Source organism: Strongylocentrotus purpuratus, unplaced genomic scaffold (genome assembly GCF_000002235.5).
Source record: "Strongylocentrotus purpuratus isolate Spur 01 unplaced genomic scaffold, Spur_5.0 spur5_scaffold_10, whole genome shotgun sequence".
Classification (NCBI taxonomy): Eukaryota; Metazoa; Echinodermata; class Echinoidea; order Camarodonta; family Strongylocentrotidae; genus Strongylocentrotus; species Strongylocentrotus purpuratus.
The window spans coordinates 3,627,806-3,650,710 of NW_022145595.1; the positions used below are offsets into that span (position 1 = coordinate 3,627,806).

Consider the following 22,905-nt stretch of genomic DNA (forward strand, 5'->3'; position numbering starts at 1 on the left):
TGATCTTCTGGTGAAAGGGATGGATACTTTTCAACATATCCCACATGTTAGTTATATTACATCCTGAAAATCATTTTATCAATTTAATTGGTTACCTGATGTTACCAACCCTGTGTTTAATTCCAAAAGAGAAGAATTTATCAACACTGAACAAAGCATTGTCTCGATCTGTCCGCTAAAGCAACCCTGTCTTGTAGAAGCTACTGCAACAAGATTAAAATCATGAAGCAGTTATTACCTATGACTGATCCAGTTTTGACCTCTGAATGAAAAGAATGTACAATGAGTTGAAAATTAAAAATAAAAGAAACTTGTAGATGGTAAATACCTTTCTCTCTCCCTCCCCTCTCTGTCTTTCTGTCTTTCCCCCTTCCTTCTCTCTCCCTCTCTCTCTCCCCCTCCTCCCCATCTCTCTCCCTCTCACTTCACGTCTCCCTCCCCCTCCCCACCTCTCTCCCTCCCCCCAACCACATCGCTCTCCCTCTTACTTCACCTCCCTCCCCCTCCCCCTACACACACACTCCAGGTTGTTGATCACAGGTTACTGAAATGTCAATACCAGCATTACAACCATCCCTTCCTCTACCTCCAGCCAGCCAAGGAAGAGGTCATCTTTGACGACCCCAGGCTCGTCTTCTATCGGAACATCCTCAATGACAAGGAGATTGCGTTCGTGAAGCGGCTTGCATCACCCAGGGTTGGTATCATATTTATTTCCAGTAAATTGGTAGGGGTTACCAAGGTGGTCCACAAGCAAAAAATTCAAACAAGTATAATTAAAACTTGGAAGGAGTATGAAAATGAAAAGTCCCTAGGTCAGGTTCAAGGACCAACTTAGGGGCTCTGGAAACTCTAGGATTCTTAGATGCCATCTGGTCGAAACTGAGCCATACTTAATTGATTTTATGACTAATATTTAACAAACATTTTGGGTTGAGAATGAATTTGAAACCTGTAACTGATTTTCAAACCTGTCATTTCAAAATTCAAGGTGGTTGCTCTCATGATCTTTCCAGTCAGGAAAAAAAGGTTAGGATATGCTGGCTCGACAAGAATGTCCCAGAAGGAAGGAGCCTGTCTCTTGTATTTTGTCTTGTGTCCAAAATTGCTGGAATCATTGACCATATGGTTTCTCAGTATCTACCATTTTCCCTTTATTGATCTTGGAATTTTGAAACTCCATCAGAGAAAAAAGGAAAAAAAAAATCAAGAAATTTTGTTTTCATGACATGCTTGGAACTCTGGCATCATACATCAATAAATTGAAGTATATATGAAGTTCCCAATAAGCCAAAAGAGAGCAATAGTGCAGGCATGCAGTAATTAATTGTAATAATGGGATGGGGTTATCCCAGCTATTGTAGGGGAGGGGGGGGGGTGTGATGTTTATCCAAATACACCCAACCTCTCTTGAAAAATAATGAATTTTCAAATGCATGATGTTACTGTCCCCTAGCCAATATTGATATTGGTATGAGCTGAGCTGAGCTAATTAAAAAAAACCCTGCTTTCTCTTTGCATGGCTTAAAATACATCTATTCAACTAGTTCATGAATTGTGTATAAAAGAATTAATAAGAATATGATATTACAAGATTTTTAGGGTTTAACTAAATCATAAACATTTGGAAATATCATGTTGAAAAAAAAACTGAATTACTCCTGTCAACAAGACAACGGAAGATGGGCTATTCCAGTAAAAAATGTCTTTTCTTTCAAAACAATAAGATATGATTTTTATGTTACATTATAATTGACAGTATTTACAACTAACACAAATATCTAAATTTCATTTTTTTTTTAAAGTCATTTTACCACTAGATTTAACATTTACATTAAAAAAGTGACATCAATTAATGCATTTGAAATGACTAATACTGATTTTTAGTTTGTAGAAGTTTAAAAGAACAAAATTCTTGTATTTAATTGAATCCATGTCACAATATTATATGCTGTTGTACAAATGTTTGATAGTTCTATATCTCGATGTCTCAAACTATTCTATATCTTAATGTAACAAACTTTTCTACATCTTAATATCACAAATTATTTTATATCTTAATGTCACCAACTTTTTCCCCCTTTTTTGTTATTTTCACCTTCTTTTGATGTCGATGTCGGAGGTTGCCAATTTGTGATCTAGTGTTCCGAATCTAGTCTTCTGAGTGGCACAGGTTGTGGGAAACCCTTCACAACTAATCCCTCTCACTCTCTATCATCCTCTTTCTTATTAACAATTATTAACATCAGCATCTTTATTTCTGGGATGCAGTGCTTTTGTTTATTTTTATATCATTATCTGGACATTACATATCATGCTGCATGCCTTTGAAGAAATAGCAGAAAAAAAGATTAGTGCAAATCTGCATGTAGTAGCTTATTACAGGTAATGTTTACAGAAATTTCATTTACATTACGACAAACTTGTCAGGTGTAGTTGTAGGTGTATTAGAGAAAAACAAGACTTAAGAATATGGTGTTTTTTGCATGTCCTTTTCCATTTGTATTAGTAACACTCATGTTGGCTTAGATGGACTTTGAGTCTCATTTTGAAGGCAATTTTGTAATCATTGATACAAGACTGTGCTAAACAAATAATAGGTTTTAAAGAAAGAATTATGTCCAAATTGTAATCAGTCTTAACCAGTCTCTTATTTATCCTTCACTGAGACTAAACCTCTAGTTTAAAAATGAATGTTAAAATTAAATTATAAATATTGGACCAAGATGCTCTATTGTTGCAGAACTGTTAAAGCTGTAGACTTGAGTTTGTACAGTTTACATTATTTTCAAAGGGCATCCTAAATTCATTTCATTTCCATGTCATATGCTCTATATGAACCCTTTATTGTCCACAGAGAGTCCTACCTTCATTTAGAAACTTCCCACAAGCTGTGCTATGTACATGTATCTCTCAATTTTGTTGAGAAGCAATGAACATTTTACAATTTTTGAAACTGCCAGGTCAAAAAATTGTACTTCAAAATGATCATGAAGTGCTTCGAAAAAGTAAAAATCTTTGAGTGACAGGTTTTTACCATACTCATTTCCCCCAATAGACTGTAGTGTTTAATATAAATGCTGTTCAAAACCGTTGGGAAAACGGTTTCTGAAATTTTGAATTCCAATCATAAATATCTTGATAATCAGACAGGCGATCTGCTTGTAAAATTCATGGGATTCCTGACTGGCCTAAAGGTTTATAATTATCATTGCAGCATAAGCTAATTCCAGGATTTTGTTTAGAATCTGAGGCAAAGATACCTAATCCCTTTAAAGGAAGGGTAGACAATTTAAGAAACATAAGTTGTTGTTTTTTGTCCTTGATCTATAATTTGATATATATTGTATCACTAACTGCAGCATGATGAGTTATTTTTGCATGTAGTTTATTCTTGATTTTTGTAAATATGTATTGTTTTTTTTAGTTTCAGCTAGTATGCTCTGTATTAAAGGTAATCCATACTATCGGTGAAAGTCAAAGGGACAATAAATAGATTCCAGAAATGTTGTTATGTTTGGATACACCAACTAGAGTGTTACATTCACTGGATAAATCTCAAACTGAAAAAATCATTAGGAACCATCAAATTTTTGGGGGAAATCAATATGACAAACACTTAAATCTGAGTCATTTGGTTCTTTAAAAATCCACAAGGCTGGTCTTAATCACAAAGAAAAATTAAATTAACGCTGTGGCCATTGACATACCAGCACCATCTATTAATACAAAGGTATTTCAGCTGTGGCCATTGAACCGTTGACCTTGAGCCGCTACATTCCTTTTACATTGCGTTTGTTTTGAACCCTTGACCTTGAGCCGCTACATTCCTTTTACATTGCGTTTGTTTTTAACCCTTGACCTTGAGCCTCTACATTCCTTTTACATTGCGTTTGTTTTGAACCCTTGACCTTGAGCCGCTACATTCCTTTTACATTGCGTTTGTTTTGAACCCTTGACCTTGAGCCGCTACATTCCTTTTACATTGCATTTGTTTTTATTTTAAAAGATCCTGCATGCTCTTCTTCACCCCTCCGCTTTTCAATCCATACCTTCGAGAAAACAGAGAAAGCAATGTATCCCATTCTTTCTCGTTTCCCACAGCTTCAGAGGGCTACGATTCAGAACGCAATCACAGGTAACCTTGAGTTTGCCGACTATCGCATCAGCAAGAGCGCTTGGGTGAAACAGGAAGAAGACCAGTTGATTCGTTCTATCAGGTTTCGGGTCCAGGCCTATACGGGTCTGGAGCTTGACACGGCAGAAGATCTACAGGTTGTCAACTATGGCATCGGAGGACATTATGAACCTCATTTCGACTTTGCGAGGGTAAGTCTCATTTGAGTAGACAGGGGTGGTGTTTTTTGGGGGGAGGGGTGGATCAGTTTATTAAAACAAGCATGAGATAGACTAGAATTTTACAAAAATTCGCAATGTTTTGTTTTTTATATCTTGACTGAAATTTCTCCATTATATAGTTATATACTTATATATACTGATCATAATTTTACCTTGAATGATACTGGAAATAATTCCTACACTGATTAGCAAAGTGTTGAATGATGAAGGAAAACACATTTTAAAATGTCATACATATTTGTCTTTCTTACAAATGAACAAAGAAATGCCTCTGTTGGATTTACCCCATATTCATGAAAAACAATTTTTTTGGGTGAAAAAACAGTGAACTGTATATTATTAGCATTTGTGGGAGGATTAAAAACCATTTAATGCAGTAGAAGGTCAATGAAGCTTCACTGAAAATGTGTTGTCTGTTGGGGATTAATTTGTTTTTTGGGGGTGAAGGCAAGAATATATCTTTAACAAAACATTCTTGTGTTTCTTTGGGAAATATCACTGTTTTGCTTTTTTGATGTTGTAAACCTGCGAAATCTACTCTTGTCAATCGATTTTGATGCCAGGCTGGATTTCTAAACCAGTTTGTAATAATTTATGGAAATTTACATATTATATTCTTTGTTGAGGTATGGAGATTTTGGAGAGTTCATTCTTTGATTTCTTTAAATGGTTATTAATATGATTTGATGCATCAAAGTATGTATAATGAAATTGCCAGTGCCAGGTGTGTGTCTTGTATGTATATACTCCCCTACCCCCCCCCCCCTCTCTCTCTCTCTCTCTCTCTCTCTCTCTCTCTCTCTCTCTCGTGCATTATACCTCTGATGAGAGGACTTTTTGGGTGTTGTATTCCATCTAGTAAAGATAGATAGATGAATCTGTGCCATCATCTAGAAAACTTTGCTAGTTGGAATACAGCTATCGTCCTCTTCTGGTTTCTCTCATCTCTCAAGCTTTCATTCCATTATTTTGTTGTGCTATGATACCTGCTTTCATATTTGCATGCAATTTATTAACAGCCTTACTAACAAAAATATTATTAATTATAATGTTATTTTCTTATGGAATGTAAGCAACATTTAAATATAGCCAAAATAGTACAATTCTTTGTAAGCAACTTTTAAGATTTATCTTAACTTAACAATTCCTTAGTATTACTATGAGCAATATTTAAAAGTCATCTAATTGTGTAAGTCTTGAAATGCTCAGAAATGATAACTGTCTGGTATAGTTATACCAGCTGGATATCAGGCAATGGAGGCTGAATCATTTAGCATCTGAATACAGCTGTCTGGTATCAGTGCTTTCAGAGTGAAAGGGAATCCATTACAATGCACATGGGAGGGAGTGACATTGTTGGTATTTGAGCCAACCATTGGCTCTTCTAGACCCACTGGTACCCCTGATTCAAATTACCCTTTAAATCCAATAAGTATTGAAAATTTGTTTGTTATCTTTTTTATGCCAGATTTTAATAATTATCATGTCAATGGTAGTGTTGTAACATCACGGATATCTCCAATTCCGTTTAACCGCCAGTCAAAACCGGACGTTTTTTTTGGTTTTTTTGTGGCCGACTCTGTCGGCAGCAAGCCAGGTCCGTGTGAAAAAACCCAAGCGGGAAGGACTTTCATTTAACTGCAAGTGCAGTTGGAAGGTGCCGATTTGTGCTTGTGAACTTGTCACACATAATAGTAATTTGATTGTTGTTCTAGTTTCTGAGCTGGGAGACATTGCCAGGCATAGTGCCAGGTGGAGTGGCATAAATCAAAACTTTAAAAAAAAAAAATTATTAAAACAAAATGAAAAAAACAAACAAAAAAACGGTAAAACAAAACCGTCCAATTGAAAACGGATAGTGCCATGGGCGGTCGGAAACTGGGACGGTTAAATGTTTTACTACAGCACTAGTCAAGGGGGCTCAGGAATATTAGAGATGACAAGCCTGTGGAATTTGGACTAAAGAAAACTAAATGTTTTTATAGAACAAATATTTTTTGGTAATCTTTGGCTTCAAATGGATCTGGATTGCCTACCGGTATGCCCCAATTTTATTTGATGTGGATTTTAATTAAAGAAGGAACATATCATCCATAATCCATGGTCAAATCATGCTAAAGAACATTGTTCTCAGACCTATATGTCCTAAACACCAAACCACTATACATATGGATGGTTAAAACACATAAACATGTTCTAGATCAGAATACCCTAGGAAATTAATGAACCTTTTAATCAGTAATCAGGGTTAATTTTCATTTTGAACATGATTCTTCACTGTACGTCCTTACAAAATCATCCCCAATTTAGCTTCTGTTTGAATAAAAACCTGTGGGGTGTTTCACACAGATCCTAAGTTGAACTTATCTCTAAGTTGGACTTAACAATTATGGAAAGCCGTTAGCATCTATGAAAATGTTTTGTAAAAGTTATTTTAAAAGGCCTTAATGTTCATTCAAATCATTCATGATTTCTATTACCAAGGGGATTTCATGTTCTTGATGTGGAATTTATGAAAAGTTTAAAATACTTGAATTTCTGCTTTTGAATATATTTCATTTTAAGGCTACAAATGGCTCTCCATAATTTTTAAGTTTTACTTAGGATCTTTGTGAAACACTTCCCTGGTATGAAATATTGTCCATTTACTTTTAGCTTAAACAGATTAACATGTTTTTGATATGTGATATTATAACCATATTCTTCTGCTAATCATGACAGGTAGCCGATGCTTACGAGGGAGGTATAGGTAACAGGATAGCCACAATGTTATTCTATGTGAGTAAGAGGAGGGTTCTCGCTCAATTTGTGTTAAATGATTGATGTACAATCTAGTGTGAACATCCATGACATAAGTTTATTAAATCTGTCACAATATTTTGAAACATTGCTTTCTGTCTCAAGTTAAGAGTAGTGGTGTGATGAACCATATTCTTAAGTGTCAACTCTACTCTGACAGGTGTGGTGTGCAAAACAATACGTTAAGTTACTGTTTAATCTACTTTACCTTGCAAGAAACTACACATGTAAGTGTTGTCAACATTTATTTTATCTTTCCGTTGACTTTAAAGCTAATCTTGAGCTCTGGTATGGGCATCGTATGTCGAGAGAACATGGCTATAATTCATTCTGGATTGTTTATATCCTGCAGTAGACAAAAACTTGCTGGAAACTGTCTTCATCAAAAACCACAACTCTCATTTGCACATGGAGAACCGTGATAAGTACATGGTTTCGGGCCTACCTGGATTTCCTTATCTTTCTATGCTCATTTCTCAGCCCCTATACATTTTCTACCTAAATCGTTTGGCACATGTCATTTATTTGTAATCTTGAACATTCAGTGTAAGTTTCTTTGGATACTGTGAGAATTTATTTATCATTACCAGAACTCAATCTTATCTTTAAAGGTACTATGTCCCATTTGCAGGCCAAAAAATGAAAAGGTTAAATTCCAACGGCATTTGAAAGATAATACTAATTTAGAACTTCCCTAAAAACTTGAAAATGTCTTCAAGTGGGTACATAACGACTATTAGTTGTCAAATCAACTTAGGAGCTATAAAGCCAATAAGTAATAGTCTTGATTTTCAGACCATTGTACAGAATGGTCATACATTTTATGCTGCGCAAAGATTCACTCAGTTTAATTTTGGCCATCACAAGAAGTGGGTTATTGATGTGGATGTATCCTTTACAGCTTATTTCATGTATGGTATTACCAAAGAAAAAAAAAAGACAGTCAGTCACTCAATAGTGTCTGACAGTGAAGTCTAGCAAGTAAACGGGTTTCCTTGCATAATTTGAATATTAGGATACTGCTCACGTTTAAATTTCACAGATAGGACATACATGACACATTCATAATTCCTGCAAAGTTCTACAGAATTTGAGGTTGGCTGCAAAAGGGACATAGTACCTTTAAAGCTGTTTTTATGCAGTGTCCATTTTCACATATAATTGCTTTCATATATTTCACAAAACCGTTGTAGGAACTAGTTTGCAGACAACCCATTGAAATTCTCATATTCAATTTAACAATGATTTCATTGGGATGTCGGTGAACGTCTACTTATGAGAAACGATACTCAGGTATCATATACAGCTACATGTTTGAAGGCAAATGCTGTATTGCATAAATTTGGAAATGCCCACTGCAGCATTGGTACTGAAATCGCAATGAAAATAAAACTTGTTAAATTTTGTATTCCATTGCAGCTGAGTTATTGAAAGATACCTCTGCAAGATAGTTTGATGATTGTCTGTGACTTCCTTTGAATCTTGGTTCTCATGAAGATATCAGAATATCTGATAATAATGATAATGTTGAATTTGTATAGCGCACAATAATTACAATTCAATTGTATATGCGGTTTACAGTATAAAGTTGGAGAACATTTGTAAACATAATACAGAATAAGTATATTAATGAAGTGTGTTTATGAATAAGTTGTGATATATCACACGGAGTGAGATTAGTCCTAATCAAAGCCTCTTGTGCCATCCTATCCATGCCTAAGCTTATACCATGCCAACTACACTCAGGGTTATACAGTTGTCCACACAACAGTTGTGAATGGGTTTTACTCATTTTACTCAAACATGCTAATTTATATTCTAGCTTGGTTGTAAATTATTCTTCACCTCTCATTGGGATTTTCCATTTTGATGAGGTAAAATCTTAAAAGGAACAGCATTGTGAGTATCCAGGCTACTATATCAACCAACAAACGAGAGGTCTTCATGAAGCACCTCCGTCACTTTGGCAGTGATTATTCTACAATGCGCGAGGTGGAACGTCTACATGTGTAAAAGATCTATGGATATTTGGGGGTCATTTGTACCATGTGCTAACTACACACTGATCTATAGACTGAATTGTATCATCCATTTGGTGTTACTGCTTGTGACATGTTGAAACCTTGATTAGTCTTTTATGTCCTAGTGGGTATCATCAGAATAGGGTACACATGTTGAAACCTTGATTAGTCTTTTATGTCCTAGTGGGTATCATCAGAATAGGGTACACATGGTGAAACCTTGATTAGTCTTTTATGTCCTAGTGGGTATCATCAGAATAGAGTACACATGTTGAAACCTTGATTAGTCTTTTATGTCCTAGTGGGTATCATCAGAATAGAGTACACACTTGTTGACTGAATGATAGACTTCACTTGTTCAATAACTTGCATTCTTCGTGTCGAAACTATTAATCCTCATCTATTATGGCTCAGACCATTTGCAAGGGTACATTCCCATATGACACTGTCTACTGTTGCAGAATTACTGCCTTACTGCTCTTAACCTCCATTTCATTTGTTGTGGAAAAAGAGATAATTGCAGTGCTGCAGTAATCACAACAGTATGTTGTTTCAGCTCATGTGGGCACGTATCTTTGTGATGGCACAGAAGTGGTCTCCTTGCCATGATGACACATACACACATTTCATCTAGTTTTAGACTACTTCTACCTTACTAACATTCTCCATTTTATCATCTATGCACTAACTCCACACAATTCACCCTTTGAGGACTCCTTAATCAAATCCTTTAACTGAATACACCAATAGATAACTTGAGCTATTGCCTTTCTGTTGATTCAGGAGCTTTGAAAACTAATTTGCAATTTGAGGGGATTCTGTGCTATATGACCTGTACAACATATGACTTTTATCAATTTATTTCATTCACTACAAATATCTCTTGATGTGGCCATGGACTCATGGTTATTTATGAAAAAAAGTACTTATGTACATGTATGTAGTACAGGACTCTTTGCACAGAATCATATTGTTTTGCCATTCAATAATTATTTATTAGGCCACTGTATCCATACCATTTTGATAGGATTTAGTTTGCTTCAGGCTCCATGCGCCTCTTTTCCAGGGATGCCCGTTTTCACGTAAAAGTCCTAAAAGGGGGGGGGGGGAGGTTTTAAGCCCCCCCCCCTCCATGATCTTGGCCGTATAGAATACTATGGTAATAAGAATAAGAAATTGATTTCCCATATCTGTTCATGTTATTGCTTAATGCAAATCACTTTCGAGAATAGCATAAAGCATGTTCAGATCTACCTAAGATCCATTGAGAAAAAGAGAAAAGCCCTACTGCACAGCATATCACTGTTAAGTTTAGCATGGAAAGGGCTCAGCACACCTTTTTAAAAAGAAGAAAGGGGTGTGTTTGTGTTTGTGTGTGGTTATGTGTGAGTGTATTCATTACGGAATTCACTGGTCTTTTCTCATTTATTCTAAACTTTCCTCAACCATGCACATTTTGAACAAAGAAAAAAACCCATCAGGACGAAGTAGACCCTCATTTTGATACCCTCGGCACAGGCAATCATATAGCCACCGTACTGTTCTATGTGGGGGTCCTATAGCTGCATGTCTACTGTATGTGTAGTGAATACATAACACCTAGATACACTAGCCTTAGGAAGCACATTGAATTCCTGATCCTACTCCCAAAATATCATGAAATGCATTATACTACAGACATGAACAACTATATATGTATGATTGGCGAAATTCAGTTTAGTGATTATGTACGTATAATTTGTTTGTTTAGGGATGGAGGGAAACTTCCTTAATCTAAAGCAGCACAGAGTACTATGCTCATAGACATCACCTAATCCCAATTCTGAGTGCTTTCTTGAATGGTTCATGTTTCCAATGTGGTAGAGAGACATAAGATGAAGTAGGATGATGAAATCTTGGTGCTTCCCAAGTCCCAATAGTCACCAACCATTTATAGTTCCTCAAGACCCAAAGCTTTTGCATGATATTCTGCAGCCTCTCTCTCATTTTTTGCATGTTATCATCTCAAATTCTTTCAATACTACTTGTACCCCCTAGTCATGTCTGCAAGCAAAAACTGGTTTAAACTGGTTTTATCTGGCACTGTGCAATCCACTTTATGTCGATTATATTCATGTTTCTTTTTACAGATCAACAAAACTTTCAATACCAGTCGTTTGTGAAACTAACTTGCCATACCTACCGTATATATGTATGGCAAAGTACGAAAAGAACGAAAAGAACCCTTGGAGTATGCAACAGAAGAAATATAGAAAAATTGATCCTTCTAAAGAAGCGATCAAAATATAATGACTAAACTAGAAGTCATTTGATCAACAACTGGGGTCACCAGACCAACATTGTCAGCCTGGTGGTCTTTTGGTTGGGTTGTCCCAGAAGAGAAAAGCCATAGCTATGATTCCATATGGTATATCTACCAAGGTTTAAATTTAGATGTATCATAATGATATTGAAAGAAATCCAATTTAGCTTTCTCAATGATTACATGTACCTAAAAAGATTGGTCCAGTGCCTCTAACCTGTTGCTCTAACGAAAATGATCATCATCTTCTCAACCTAACAACATCTAAATATTACTTCAACTTGCAGACGTGACTAAACTCCTAACCCTTAGGTTGTTATCTTTTCATGTTATCTCTGCCCCTTCTCTCTCATTCAATGCTTGCCATGATCTTGCAGGCTGAGGAGACCAATGCATTTCAGTCGTTAGGAACTGGGAATAGAATCGCTACCGCTCTCTTCTATGTAAGTATCACATGTCCAGACATGTCCAGTACCTACGAGCCGAGAGATGATATCAGGAATGGCTTCCTGTCATTGGTCTACCCTTTCGCAAGACGGGCTCAAGAACTGTCAATTGGCAATGATGGGTTTCTGTAACCTGATTTTAGCTCTTACTTTGAGCCACAAAATAATTTTAAAGCGTATGAATGCATTTGACAACATTGATCCAAATTCTTGGACTAGAATCTTATGAATGTAAGATGTTTTAGAATGGTCCTTCTGTGAAAGATGATAGCACTGTGGAAACTGGTGCATTGGCAGTGCATTGAGAACAGGATATTGCACAAGACAGAGATTATTGCTCTTTCTGTACTGAAAGATTGGTTCTTGAATCTGAACTTACCTTTGGATACCAAAGGTATTCCAAGACTGTGCCTAGGGTTTATGAGGATAATGCCATGGCAAAGGTTTTTATGGACAAGGACATATGCCTTTGACAGGGATCCTCCATAAGCCATTGGTCTAATCATGTATGTACAGTGCGTTCCAGAAAAAACGAAACCGAGAATTATTGATGTTTTCTCGTAACTTAATCACAATTACAATCAATAAATGACACATATTTGTAAAGCTTAGATCCTCCTTTTTCAGTTGATGCAACTCATATGATGCATATTTCCAAAAAGTCATTTTTAGGGCAGTATCTGAATTTCAAAGAGAAAACCACATTTCTAGAAAGTTTATTTTCTACTCTTTCATATGACACCTCAATCAGGAAAAATGAGACAGGAATAACAGTTCTGCTTGTTTAAAGTAATGCTTGCATTTCCATAATTTGATTACCGGGTAAACAAATTCGTTTTCACTGGCTGCCTGCCATAGCAACAAACAGTTGACAAAAGACTTGTATCCATTTTGTTGACAATCAGCCATGCACAAAAAAGATGAAAGACTTGATGCATGGCTTATCGTCAACGAAATGGAGTTAAGTCTTTTGTCAGCTCTGTTTGTTGCTACGGCAGGCAGCCAGTGTAAACAAATTTGTTTAATCAAATTATGGAAATGCAAGCATTACTTTAAAGTAGATATTCATTGATTTTCAAAACTAACTTTATTTTCATTATTGCAAAGTTAAAACTTTGATTCGACAAGGTTATCAAAATTCGATGCTTGGAAACATTCAAAGTAATGATTATTATAAATTACAAAACATTTAAATACAGCCCCGGCATAGCACCTGAAGAGCTCTCTGAATGCTGCTGAGATGTGCGATATTACAGTATGGACATGATTTGCACAAGCAGACGATGTCCCTTGACATCTCACACATTTTCAGTGCCTGTGTTTTCATCTTCTCTTGAGTTCTTTCTCTTACTTCACTACCGTCAGGCTAAATGTATAATATATTGCCCCACTCTAAACCCGAGCATGGCTTTATTTTGATGACAAATGCAGCGATACAAAAATAAAGGAATATGTCGCTTGTAAACAAAATAAGACACCATTGTATATTCAGCTGCACACACCGCGGTGTGTTCGTCGCTTCATGAGGGAACAAATGTCGTCCTTAATATCGTTCCAGGGGTTTTTCAATTTGAAAGTCTGGTTTCTTTGATTGTGAATTAACCCCTATCCTATGTATTTACAAGCAAAAGATTTTAGTTATCAGAATCGGGTCATATCCCCTTTTGAATGGTTTGACATGCCATTATATTTATATACACTTAACTCGTTATTATTTGACAAATAATAGCTTTGCAATTATGTTAATTCTTTATGGATGTCGTCTGCTTGGGCAGTTTTGGTCCAAATAGTGACGTCATTAAAACATTGTTATTTTTCAGGCGAATCTCTCGTATATCCCAGCTGCTCTGGAGGTGGTTGTATTTGTATTTTTATAAATCACCCGATATGTAGTTGACCTAAAACTTGTACGATGGCCATCTGTTAGCTTACCAGTTTCTAGTGATACATTAGTTGACATATTTGTGATTTTCTTTGAATTTCACCTTTAAACAAACAGAACTTTGTTATTTCTGGTTCATTTTTCCTGATTGAGGTGTCATATGATAATAAACTTTCTAGAAATGTGATTTTCTTTTTGAAATTCAGATACCACCCTAAAATTGACTTTTTAGTTTCCTCTCTTTAAATTGTTTTTAATCACTAATGCGTGAAATATACATCCTATGAGTTGCATCAAATAAAAGAAGAGGATCTAAGCTTTACAAATATGTGTCATTTATTAATTAGAATTGTGATTAAATTATGATAAAACATTGATAATTCTCGGTATCCTTTTTTTGGGGGGACGCATGGTATATGGGTACCATACCTACAGCTGTAGACCTCATTTGTCTTATATCTCTTGTGGAAAGAAGAGACAGAAGCTTTCAAAAAAAATTGAAGATGGGCAATACAAATGCCACCACACTGCTCTATGTGAGTATGAATAGGTCATGGGGAGGTCCTTGACTAGCCAGGAGATAAGATCATCCTATTGAATGTCCAGAGTTTAACTGCAACTGCAAACATGAATGCAATAACTTCACCTATTTCAATGTGTGAACATCGCAGTGATGCAGTTTGAAATCTGAACAGGATTTCTATGGGATACAATAGGAAATTGAGATTGCCTTTGAGTTAATTTCTCAAGTATTAGTAATCATGTTCAATATAAGCTCACCAGTAAAAAAAAAAGTAAAAGCATCTGCATACCTGCCAATCCTTCCTAATAATCAAGAATATTCTGATTTTCATGGATGTTTAGGAACTAAAAATTCAGAATATTCTGATTTTTTTTTTTTTTTTTTTTTTTTTTTTGGGGGGGGGGGGGGGGTGCTAATAACAAATTAAGCTTGATTTATGATGTGAGAGCTCAGGTATTGTGTGCGTTGAATGGCTGCATGATCGTACAGATTTACAGAATATTGCCTGTCACACTACCGCTGCATGTGCGAACGTTTGTTAAGGGTACAGATTTCTTATTTTCGAAAGCACATCTTGCTAGAAAATCCTAATTCTAATGTTGGCAGGTATGCATCTGTAATACAACCCTTCAGGTATGTAGTATGATGAAGTAAGGATACCAAGAAATGCTTTGAAGAAGGAACTCAATCCATTTAGTGGTGTAGGAAGATGTAACAAATACAAATGTCCCAAGTTAAGACAAGGTACTGAACTCTTTTAAGATTGTAGATGTGTTTCTTGCAAGGTGAAAGTTAAGTTTTTTGTTTTTTTCACCACCTGTTGGAGAGACAAAATTTGATTTTCAACATGCAGAATTAGTATGTCATGGATGGTCATAATGAGCATGTTATACTTTTAAAATCTCATGCTGAGTTTTGATTTATTAGCAGTGTGTATGTAGATTATTATATTTATATCATTGTAGTTGAATGTTAGCTTTGTAATATGTTGATGACAGCTTTTTGCATTCATTGATGCCGTTGTTTGATCAAATTCTAGAGTTATTACATATTATGATCATTTTTCTAGAATCAAACTGTGACACTGATTGTGTTTCACAAAAGAAAGCATGTTTCTCGTCCTCACTATTAAAATTAACGAATCAAATTCTAGTGAAAGGTAAATCATGTTTTTTAAATAAATTTTCAATTCATTTCATGTGTCTGTAGAGTATTTATGTCAAAATTCAAGGACTTGTTTTGTTTAACACACAAACAGATCTTTTATATTTAAAATTTTACAAGATAGTTTCTCTTTTTCCAGGATTAAATAAATAAATAAATAAAAGCATCCCTTTTTTTTAATGAAACTGGGTCTTTAATTTTTGTTTTTAGATGAGTGATGTGGAAGCTGGTGGAGCCACAGTTTTCACAAAAGTTGGAGCAAGAGTTCTCCCTACAAAGGTATGTCTTCTTCTTCTTCTTCTTCTTCTTCTTCTTCTTCTTCTTCTCTCCTCCTCCTCCTCCTCCTCCTCCTCCTCCTCCTCCTCCTCCTCCTCCTCCTCCTCTTCCTCCTCCTCCTCCACCTCCTCCTCCTACCTATCCTCCTACTTCAAATACATTCGACCTATTTTGTAATTCTTGTACTGCTCGTTCACTGCAAAGTGCTAATGTGTCATCAATGGGTTTTAGGGACAAAATGAGTCAGATAGTGAATAGTGACAAAAACAAAGTGTTTTAGACATTTTTCTCTCCAATAATAGTAAAGACCCTTTATATATTATGAACGGTATGAGTGTCAAGGGTCTGGGTCATTTCTTAGGGGGAAACGGTTGTGTCAAAACCAAGTTTCTGATCTCTTTGATACCCTGATGTCCATCTCCAACTCATTTCACAATATCTGACCTATGTTCAACTAGTCAAGGTCCTACCACCATTGCTACCACAAAATAGTTATGTAATAGGTATATCATCCAATGAATATTAATAGACTGCATCGTGGTGCCTGCAGCTGACAGAGATATAGCTCAAAATATAGCTCCTCTTGGAACAAACACTGTCGCAAGTTTGTCATCACAAGGATTGTCAACATTGATAGATGATGTCTGTTTGGAGCCTGAAGGGCTTTGCCAAGTTATGCATATACTTAAATAAAGAAGGAACGCCCTTTGGAGTCTGAACAATTTAATTTTAATGTCTTACCGTTGTTATTATTATTATTACGTATATCAACTAGAGCTATAAAAATGACAGCTGTTTAAATATGACATTAGTTATAGATTGTCGATATCAGTGAGGGGACATGTGGATCGTGCTACAGCACACTTATTCAGAACATGCTCAATGGTCTGACTGTTACCGCATGGGCACAGGCTTGAGTCTTTGAGAAATTTTTGAATAATGTATCATTTATCTGTGATTTTTTATAACAATCATAACATATATGTGCTCTTCATGTTGAAATATTTTGTTGTGTATTCTAAGACACTGTATGGTCCTTATGTTTTCAGGGTACAGCAGTGTTTTGGTACAACCTGCGTAAGAGCGGACAGGGTAACTATGATACAAGACATGCAGCATGCCCAGTACTGTCTGGCTCAAAGTGGGGTAAGTCTCAAACCTTCCTCGTTCTCCTTTTTGTGGTTTGGCTCAATAACTTTGGATTCAGTGCCCTAAGAAATACGCCAGATGCAGCATCGGTAGAAAAGCAATCATTTCTGCACACACTGCATCCATTTTTTGTTTCATGAGTATATTGGGTTCGATGCCAGGGATTTAAAAAAGGAAAGCAAGCTTAACCCTAATAAGGCCGGGCTATTTGAAGTCTTACTACGGCCGGGGGGGGGGGGGGGGGGGGGGCATTATGGCCCCCCCCTAAGATCTCGGCCGTGAAACGGCCGATCTCCGCGAAAATTTGCACGCATGTCAAGTGAAGTGTATAGAACAATATGATAATTTCAATTTTTTGAAAAAAATCCCTCATTTGCATATTTATGGTAATTTATGCAAATAACGTCACAAAATCACATTTTTACCCATAAATCCTATATTATTCATATTTAAGCATTCTTTTTCACTACATATATTCATTAGACCATTTGGAACAATAATACGACAAAAAAAATTGGAAGAGCCAGCTTATTCCTTATGTTATCTCTTGTTTTGATAATTTCTTATGTATTTCATTGTTTTTTAAACTTATTTATGTTATTGTTTTTTTTCATTTCTTCCTACAATTCAACTATTTTGACTCCCAAAACAACCACCTAAACTTTAAACAAGACCCAATAACCAATGTTTGATCTATTTTTAGGAAAAATGACATTTCCATATGTTTTGTACACAAATCACAAAAATGAGCGATTTTTGGGCTGACATGCAAAGACAAAAGGTCACGTGACCTTGTAACTATAGGTCCGATTTTTTTTTTTTTTTTTTTTAAAGATGCGCAAGACTCTAAAGAAAAAAGTCAGCGAGCGGCGAGGCGCCATCCATATGCATTCTCGAACAATCAGAAAAATCGTGGAGGGGGGGGGGCCATAATGGCCCCCCCCCCCCGGCCTTATTAGCGTTAAAAGTGATTCAGTAACATTGTTGAAGGTTGACGAAAAAACTGCGTAATTTTTGTATGCAATGTTACTTATTATCCCCTCGCCGACGAAGTTGGAGTGGATATAGTAACGCTGCCGTCCGTCCGTCCGTTTGTAACAAATTTGGTTTCCGATTGATAACTTCAGTAATGTTTGACGGATTCTAATGAAATTTGATATGAAGGTACATGATATCGAAATACAGTCTAAGTTTGATTTTGGAGTACGTAGGTGAAAGGTGAAAGGTCATAGCTCATTAAATATGCGAATCTGGTTTCCATTCGATAACTTAAGTAATGTTTGACGAATTTTAATGAAATTTGTTGTGAAGGTACATGGTATCAAAACACAGCCTAAGTTCGATTTCGGAGTATGTAGGTCAAAGGTCATAGCTCATTAAAAATGGGAATCTGGTTTCCATTCGATAACTTGAGTAATGTTTGACAATTTTTAATGAAATTCGATGTGAAGGTTCATGGTATCAAAACACAGCCTACGTTCAATTTCCGAGTATTTAGGTCAAAGGTGAAAGCACATAGCTCATTAAATATGCAAAAACACCTAATTATATATGTGAAAATGTGGTTAATTTCTTTGCCTAGTAATATAATAGTATAGTCCAATGGAGGTAACTTGTTCTGACGTATATAGGCCATTTGTACCTTGCGAGAGGATGCTACGCTTTGCGTTGACTTGTTATATCCTTTTACTGTTCTAACCCTCTAAGATGCAAAAAATCCAGGGAAAAATTTCAAACTGCTTAGATATTTATGGTTTTGTTTGAAGGCGTCACTGTGCAACACCCTCTAACAGTAAATTCTCCCAACAATGTTTAAATTCTCCCAACTTTTTTTCCATGAAAATAAGACGTACCAGTAAGACAGCCTTTAAAAAACCTTTCAACACTTAAATGTCTGGAATGGAATATAGAGCCAACTCATTGCTTTGTGATGCTTTACATTCACCTAAAATGTAACAAAATTGTAATAATGTAGTTGGGAGAATCAAGAAATCGATCAGATCAGTTTTTCTCAATTGTTATCATTAATAATAGTCTGTTTTCACTCAAACTTTCAGATTATCTTTAATTGTTTATCTAGCATTGAAGGTTCTACTTCGCCCCATTTTCTCTCATCTTAACAATATTACCAAGTCCCTTTAAAATCCTTAAAACGGCACCAGTTGAGACTTGAGAGATTCAAATTTCCATACAAATTGGCAATTTGTTCAACTTTTCAACAGCACTTTTGCCCATGTATATTGTTTTTGAGAAATATTATTGTTCCCAATTTGAAGAACACTATGCAATTAATTTAGCCCTGAAAGGGTTAACATTCAAATCTGTGAAGAGCTACATTGTTCGTTGTTTTTTAACTCAGTGTTATTGTGTCATCAGATTACTTTTACGTTCATAAGAATGGGGTCATATGAACTTTTGTTCTAGCGGAAGATGGTTTCAATATACGTTGGCTTTTGGTCTATGGAAGATGTTGTATCCCTCAAGAAGTTTAAGAAATAGAAAAGAACTGGTTTATAAATTAATTCAATTTTATGGTCACAAGTGCAAAAGAGATATAATAACAAATTCTTAGGTTGGGGTCTGTTGATGGCAAATTCATATTTCCTAATTAAACAAGTTTATGAAATAATTTGATTCTTTAATCTATGCCATTTGTTTCCCTTTTTTATTTCTTGCAGTTGCGAACATCTGGATTCATGAATTGGGACAGGAATTCAAACGAAAGTGTGGATTAAGTGCCAGTGAATAGTAGAAGGAGAGAATGGGGAACATGTTTCGCTGCCATGGAGATAGATACTAGCCAAAATGCTTGCTTTCATTTTTTTTTCTAACTTTAGTTTTCTCATCCTCATTATTGATAAGTCAAGGTCATATCTGCCAATATTCATATGCTTTTATAGAAATTTGACAGTGCCCTAAGCTTACGAGGCTTGGGTGTATTTTTTGTGAAAAATGTTAAAACTATGCACTTTATCATACATCCTTCCCTGAAACAGAAGTAGTATTTTTTGTATTTTGTCTAGTCATGTAATTTATATATGTTTCTTTTTCAAACATAGTATTAAACAGAGCTTTGAAATAATTGGGTAAAAAATGTAAGAACTGACATTTTTTTCAATGATTATGAGTTTGCATTGCAAAATTTTTACAAAAACTGAATCATGAACAAAAATTACATGATATACATACGTTCAAATATTTTCTTCCGGTTAACCAGTGATATATTTACTTAACCCTATCACAAGTCTGTGACTCTTGGTCTTGTTACTGTTTTCTTATACCCTTCTGCCTCTAAACAGATGATTTGATTTGCTATCTTACCTGTTAATTGGACACATGACTAGATGTTTTGAATCTGTAGAATTAATAGTAGATGTTACATTTAATTTCACCTGTTTGAAATGCCCACCCCTACACAAACATTGTTATGTGTGTGTATCATGTACCAGATTCATGAACATCGATCTCATCAGAGATGCACTTTCAAAAATTGAAAAGTATGGAAAGTGGTCCTCCACTATCTTTTGTTATGTTATTTTAATTGTGAACTGCTATGCAAGGAAAATGTCTTCCAGTTTCAACCACTATGATAATGCTACAAAAATATTGTTAAACTTGGGAGGGCATTTGATAATATTGTGTCTAGCTTCCCTAAATATAAGGTTGGGGATGGTCCGCTTATTATCTGAAGATTGGTGCCTACGAGTTTCTTTTGTAAACTGTAGTGGTGGTCTAGAGAGGCAATGGATTATGGTTAATTTTGTAGTTGCTATTTACTAAATGGCATTAAAGAGAAGATTGAGTTCTGGGAAGAGAATAATTTGTGAGCGTTATCATTGTTATTATGCAAGTGTGGAAGAACATCAGATTAAAAATGTTCCCTGAAAAGCATGGTTCTTCAGATGCCTTAATATTTTAAATATGGAATGTAACAGCCCACAAAGCGGGACAGATTTTTACACCACATGTCTGTGTAGTCCCATATACATCTTTCTGTGAACAGTGCTTGTAACTTTACCAAGACTGGGCCAAATTTCTCATCATATTGATGATTCCAGAAGCTTGCAGTACACACCAATACTTATATGCTAGATGATCAACCTTTTCTGATCGATTCCACACTGTTTCTTTCACAATGCAATTGCACGACCAGAACTCAACTTTATCTTTAAAACTAAAAAAATACTTCATAAGCTGTTTATTTTTCTAAATTTTGCTTCACCATCTGATGCAAAATTATTATCAATGTTACTAGATTTTAGTACATACCTCAAATGTTCATCGCTACTTTTATACATGTATTTGTGGAACGTTTTATATGGGGTGTCTGGTGTTGAATGGTGAAATTGCATTTAGCCAGCCATGTTCGTTTAAACTGTTTAGTTTACAAGTTTTAGAATTCCCCTGAATGGGGCTCTCCCCCCCCCCCTTTTTTTGTTTGTTTACAGCTGATGATAATTTTGTGAATACCTTCCAGAATATGATTATGTTGGTTTGATTGGGAATATAGAAATGAGCCACCGTATTTCAGATGATTATCTCATTGCCAGAGTAACATGTACACATGTACCTGATTGCTTGCTGGAAGCAAATAGCAATGTAAATATGCAACATGAATGTGAAGGTGTGAATTCTAGGCAAAACGTTGAGATATGGCATCAATTTAGAAGACACTGCCATGGATTGATGAATACCCGACAGGTGTGCAAATCGATGTGAGGAAGATTTTGTTTTAATTGGATGTACATGTATATGGTTATTTCAGTTCTTATGAGACAGTGGTGCAAGTGTAGTTCATACTTCATCATCATTGGAAACTTGTCATTTAGTATGCTATCAATACCATTCGACAAAAAGCTAGAAATTAGTAACACAACCTTCAGAGATCCTTTGCTTAGTTTACATAATTCTTAGTCTAGCTGTCTCTGGGCTTTTTTTAAATCCATTCTCCCCTGCAAGTATATTCATTGTCACTACAAAAACCAGCCAGTGTTTATTCTGTAGTGAAGGGGCCCTAAATGTTATAATTGTGTGATTAATAGTACTTGAAAACAGGATCTAAATGTATAAAGATGGTGCTTTTTGTTGTAATGACAGCTTTCTGTATAGCAGTAATAACATTACATATATGACCTATGTGTATACTGCCAGTTTGTCATCCTTGTGAAATTCTTGGATTATACCTCAAATATCATTTCCTTCAATAGTTGGACAATCATGTAGACATTAGGTAATTGTTCTGGACAATTATGCAGATTGTGACAGAGTGTGTTTTTTTTCTTCAGTTGAATGTGTTCCCCCAGATTTTTTTGTGTAAAAATCACCAATTATATTCGCTACAAAAAAAAGAAAAGAGCTGATTAAATGAGTAAAATAAGAACATGTTGGTTTCCATTCTGCTAGTGTTCTCCTTTGCATGGGAAAATAGATTTTACGTTTTCAGTTTGTTCAGTTAGATTGGGATATTTGAAGTAAGAGGATGGCAATCACAATGAAAGTTGGATGATGAGCATCATAAGAAGAATGATAAGGGAAAGGAGGAGAAAGATGGTGGTTGTGGTGGCGGGTTGATGAACAGGAAGAAGAAGAATGATGGGAACATGAGGATGAATGCAAAGACGGTGTGGTGATAAGGAGGGGGAGAAGGATGAAGAAAATTAAGAGAGGAATAGGATGAGGAAGATTTAAAGGTAATACAAAGTTTTGGTATGGGGTCATGAATTTGGTTTAAATGAAAATATTTGAAGCATATGCGATCCTACAATATTCAGTGACCGTTGTTCCGGTTGAAATCGAGTCTAAAGTTATGAAATTGTAAATAATTAACTCTTTATGTTGTATAGCTCCCTCTCAAGGTCAATATATTCATTTAGCTAAGAAACAATGTTTCTTGACTTAAATCGACCAATTGGCTATTCCCATTTGGAAATTATATATTACAACTGCATATTCTGAGATTTTCATGGTCGCAATTACCATAGTAC

General features: G+C 35.6%; 1 protein-coding gene across 6 annotated transcripts in view; it reads left to right on the forward strand.

The window, feature by feature from the left end:
- The window catches only part of LOC592929 (prolyl 4-hydroxylase subunit alpha-1), a 65,168-nt gene extending 42,867 nt beyond the window's left edge, over positions 1 to 22,301 (forward strand). For 3 of the 6 annotated variants that reach the window (XM_030979213.1, XM_030979210.1, XM_030979214.1), the window contains exons 8-14: positions 527 to 697; positions 4,105 to 4,329; positions 7,081 to 7,137; positions 11,859 to 11,924; positions 15,707 to 15,775; positions 16,822 to 16,918; positions 19,600 to 22,301. In XM_030979213.1, the coding sequence (XP_030835073.1) occupies positions 527 to 697; positions 4,105 to 4,329; positions 7,081 to 7,137; positions 11,859 to 11,924; positions 15,707 to 15,775; positions 16,822 to 16,918; positions 19,600 to 19,670 (756 nt within the window). In that variant the 3' untranslated portion in view covers positions 19,671 to 22,301. The remainder of the gene's footprint in view (positions 1 to 526; positions 698 to 4,104; positions 4,330 to 7,080; positions 7,138 to 11,858; positions 11,925 to 15,706; positions 15,776 to 16,821; positions 16,919 to 19,599) is intronic. The other 3 variants (XM_030979212.1, XM_030979211.1, XM_030979215.1) reach the window with 3 other exon arrangements.
- Positions 22,302 to 22,905: the final 604 nt, after the last annotated feature.